At 38.8% G+C, this 4,634-nt stretch overlaps 1 protein-coding gene across 1 annotated transcript; it reads left to right on the forward strand.

Annotated features, from left to right (window-relative positions):
- Positions 1–450: 450 nt before the first annotated feature.
- Positions 451–3,586, forward strand: snip1 (Smad nuclear interacting protein 1). The gene is made up of 4 exons (XM_005795955.3): positions 451–755; positions 1,360–1,489; positions 2,328–2,872; positions 3,007–3,586. Exons 1-4 carry the CDS (start codon positions 595–597, stop codon positions 3,266–3,268), a joined length of 1,098 nt encoding a protein of 365 aa, XP_005796012.1. The 5' UTR covers positions 451–594; the 3' UTR covers positions 3,269–3,586.
- The last annotated feature ends 1,048 nt before the right edge of the window (positions 3,587–4,634 follow it).

Below are 4,634 nucleotides of genomic sequence, written 5' to 3' on the forward strand. Positions count from 1 at the left end.
CACCTACGAAATGTACCAAATCAATTAAGTTAATTCAGTTTCAGATATAATGTTTAAACTGCATTTTGTCATTCGTTTTGTCAATGTACTAAGTATTTGTGGATTGAAACAGTTTAATCTTGTTTTTCACGTACTAATAATATAAGTTTCTATAATGTTTCCTTTTGAGCGTATTTTAGCTTTAGGTTATGTTTTTTTCATGTACTTTATTGGCACCTATCGTAAAATTGAAGAGTTTTGTAATGATAGGTTACGAATATTTACTGCAGACTATAGTCATATAGCTGACGGGCTTGTACAGCTATTTCGCTTCTGTCGCATTAAAAAATGACACTCACAAGATGGCGGAGCCGCCGACGTACGATCCCGACACTTTTGCGTTTACACCGGAACTTAAAAAGAAACACGGCAAGCACATCGTCGAGATAAATTCTTTGTGAACCACAGGAACCGGAAAGGGTGATCACGACACAAGAGCAGAACTTTAGTAAGGGATTAAAGCTGTGTTTTTTTTGTTTGTTTGTTTGCTTCTGAGTAAATATGTACATTTAGTCGAGTTAAAAACGGATTGGTACATTTATTTTCTCTAAAAAAATGACCAAAGAGAAACGACATCGAAGAAGGGAGTCTCCTACGCGAGAGACCGAAGTAAAGATAAAACAGGAGAAACTGAGCCCCAGTAGGCCACAGAGATCACGCCGCTCGAGGTCCAGATCCGCCGGGACATCAACTCCACCGAGAAGAAGAGCGAGCAGGTGAATGTAATAAAGTCGTCATATCTGGTTGTATAAGGTAGATTGGAGGTGCAATGTTCCCTTGTTTTATATAAACTATATTTTAACTTGGAGATCGGCCTGGATCTACCAGGACATGGATGTGTTGGTGTTACTGAAGCAGGGTTTCATTCATGAAACTACGGATTAATAGTTAATGATCAATAATTCACAAAACCTGCTGTCTTGGTCACAGATCAATAACACTGAATATATTTTTGCGCTTTTTTTGTGATTGTATGCAGAATTGTAGGAAACGACGAGTAGTTCTGTTCGTTACCTGTTGCTACAGTGTGTGCTGCAGTTTGTTGAACCTGTTGTCAACACCAATTACTCTCGGATACTTAATTTTTTTAGGGCTCTGGAACTCAGACATTAAAATCAGATACCTAAAATTACTGTTCTGATGCTCAAGCTCACAAAAGTGTATCTCCCCTTCTTAATATTGTACAGAATGATACTGGAGATATTTGCGACCAATCATAGATTTATGATTGAACGAATCATGATTTCTGAGTGAATTGTGTGTCGTATGTTTTAAAATCTCTGTAGTATTGCTCAAGTGTCTGTTTTACATTTCATACAGATCACCGACCAAGGCAAGGCAGCGCTCACCAGATAGAAGAGGAACCTCTCCTGTTGGAACGAGCAGCAGATCTCCCAGAAACAGAAGAAGTCGCAGTCCTCATCGTGGCAGTGATGCCAAAGTGAAGCGGGTAATTCAGTTTGAACCATCAGATCAACACTGAACGCGGGGAGAGCTAGGCTTGAAAACTTATAAACCAGTTGGTCTCTAATAATCAAACTTCCTTATTACTATAATGGGTTGTACACATAAGTGTTCACACCCTTTGACCTCTTCCATATTGTGCCACAGAACAAATACAAACTTCAACGCATTCCACTGGGGTTTTATGTAGACCAACAAAAAGTGATGCATTAATGAAGAGACAAAAAATGGATTTAAGGTATTTAAAAGTTTTGCACATAAAACGCTGAAAGACGTGGCACGTATAAGTATTCACCCCCATTTAAAATGAAACCTCCCAATAAAATTCATTCTAATCAGTGGAATTTGTGGGATTAGTAAATGGAGTCCACCTCTATAATATGTCAATATAAACAAGCTGTTCTATGAGGGCCTCTGTCGCTTGTTAGAAAACATTAATAACCCGTTGAATTTTGTTGTTGCAATGGGACATAATGTGAAAATGTGTTTGACGTATGAATACCTTCACAAGGCATTGCCACAACATATATGATTGGTAAATCCAAATGACAGGCACATTCAAATATGGAAAATACTTTTTTTTTTCCATTTCCTGAATGTCACCTGTAGTTATTGAGTCACAATTTGAGTAAAGGTGTCACAAGTTGTTTAAATAATTATTGTTGCAAAACTGTCTTTTTACTATAACTAATGTAATTTTATTATAAACTGTGTTATATCCCATAACACATTATAACCACACTTTAGTTCTTAAATATGGTGATGATAATATATCACAACCAATCATATTTGCTTTGTAAATACTTTCTTTTTAAATGCCACAGGAAAAGGAAGAACAAAGGGGAAGTGGTGATGAGCGGAGAAGAAGGAATGAGCAATCAGAGGATAGACGGAGCAGGTGGGAATCAGACAGACCGCGGGACAGAGAACGCAACAGAGACAGGAATCGCGAACGAACCGCTCTGGCTTCTCAGCAAGAGGAGCGTCGGCAGCATGATGACCGACGCAGGGAAAACCGTCAACGGCGTGAAGAAGGCGGCGAGGAACATAATTTCGGAACCTCTGACGGAGGGAGTGACGACTCAAGACCGCCTCCGGCTGAGAAAGAGAAGCCCAACTTTGAACTGTCGGGCGCGCTCACAGAAGACACCAACACATTCCGGGGCGTGGTGATCAAGTACAACGAGCCGCCCGAGGCTCGCATCCCAAAGCGCAGATGGAGATTGTATCCCTTTAAGAATGATGACCCCCTTCCTGTCATGTACATCCACAGACAGAGTGCCTATCTATTGGGGCGCCAGAGAAAAATCGCTGATATCCCCATTGACCACCCGTCCTGCTCCAAGCAACATGCGGTATTCCAGTACAGGTGGGAAGACTAGCTGTCAGCAACTCTTATTTTTTGTTTTCTTAAGATTTTTTTGTCATATTCTTTCTTCCTCTACTGTGATCTATTTAACTTTAATGATGAATGTAAATGGTACGCTGTTCTGTGTTTTGCAGATTGGTAGAGTATACTCGAGCTGACGGCACCACTGGCCGCAGGGTGAGGCCTTACATTATTGACCTTGCTTCTGGGAACGGCACCTACCTGAACAATCAGCGGATCGAGTCCCAGCGTTACTATGAGCTCAAAGAAAAAGATGTCCTCAAGTTTGGCTTCAGCAGCCGCGAGTATGTGCTGCTGCACGAGTTCTCAGACACGAGCGAGGTGGATGTGAAGCAGGAAGATGAAGAGGAAGACGACGAGGGAATTGATGAGTAAATTATTCCCACATACTCGATTGTCCGCATATATTCAGGCAAGATCACTAAAATTGTTAAAAATGCAGAGCTGTCTGCTGAAAACAGACCTGCAAACTTGTAAAATGCAGGAATTAATGTCCCAAAAGTGAGTGGAATTGTATATTTTCTGTAAGTATTGAAGTCTTGCTTGAATCTGCCACAGTTGTCTCAAAGTAGACCTCCTTTTCTCAGGTTTGTGTGATGCATGATTGATCTTTCTGATCTCATGTAATGTGTCAGGGTACATAACATTACTGCGGTGTGATCCCTGGATCCTTAAATAAAGATTTCTTATTGACAGAATAAACATTGAACTACAGATTAGATTTATTTTTCTTTTGAAATTTTTGTAGAGCAAGCACAGGGAAAATGTTTGACTTGTGCATTTTTGCACCACTGCAATGTGTATTCAAAGACTTGCCATTTGCTTTTTTTTTCAGTTCAGATGCATTTATAGTAAGTGTTAATTTTTGTACTGTAAATAAAAGCTAAAAATTTAGATTAAACAATTGTTTTGTTGTTTTTTGGTGATTTTTTTGTATTCTCTACCTTCCTGTCACACATTAAACAAGAGAAAGAGATAGAAGTATACATATTCTGAGCTTTCATTACCTTTTAATAATTAAGTAAAAGCCAACTGATCATGTCATGGATTTGTATGCTTTGGATCAAATCACATCAGCTGAGAAAAATGGAGGCTGGGAAATACTGGGACACAGACGGCATCATGAGAAAAGAACATTATGATGAAATATTGAATCAACATCCAAGATATTTTCCAGGAAATTAAGAGCAAGGAAAACATGGGCCTTCTGAAAGGATATGTGACCGAATTAGTGCATAAGTGAAGCTGCTTAAGGATAATGGAGTGAATGTTTTAAAGAGGCCATGTAAAGCCTTTTAGTTTGAAAACTCGTGTGGATTCGCTCCTAATGCCTAACATATTCACAAATTAAGAAGACTGTCAACACAAAATGTGTTTGTTTTTTTTTTGTTTTTTTTTATCAGTTCCGACCAATGCTTTTGAAAGAATGCAATAACATAAGTTGTAGACTGACTAGATAAAAATGTTTTCTGCCAAATCAAAAATTATATGTAAATCACATTTTTACTGATTAACAACAAAAATAACTGTATTAAAGGACATCTTTGTGTTTTTGTCCAATTTTGAACATTATAATGTCCATTCATGTAATGTGGATATATTACTTGTTCATGATGTGTCGCAAATGTTTATAATTGTTTTGACATCACGGTAGTTTCGTCGCATAGACACTAGGCGTCGCAAAAGAGGCCACAAATTCTTCAAACCTACGTACTTTGCTCACTCTTTCCACATGCGGCCC

The sequence above is a fragment of the Xiphophorus maculatus genome, chromosome 3 (genome assembly GCF_002775205.1).
Source record: "Xiphophorus maculatus strain JP 163 A chromosome 3, X_maculatus-5.0-male, whole genome shotgun sequence".
Classification (NCBI taxonomy): Eukaryota; Metazoa; Chordata; class Actinopteri; order Cyprinodontiformes; family Poeciliidae; genus Xiphophorus; species Xiphophorus maculatus.

Bases quoted from the DNA above. Each gene is read 5' to 3' on its own strand.
- snip1 (XM_005795955.3), top strand. From the start codon at position 595: ATGACCAAAGAGAAACGACATCGAAGAAGGGAGTCTCCTACGCGAGAG. The intron at 1,490-2,327 runs GTAATTCAGTTT...TAAATGCCACAG, and splicing joins GTGATGCCAAAGTGAAGCGG to GAAAAGGAAGAACAAAGGGG. The intron at 2,873-3,006 runs GTGGGAAGACTA...TGTGTTTTGCAG, and splicing joins CATGCGGTATTCCAGTACAG to ATTGGTAGAGTATACTCGAG.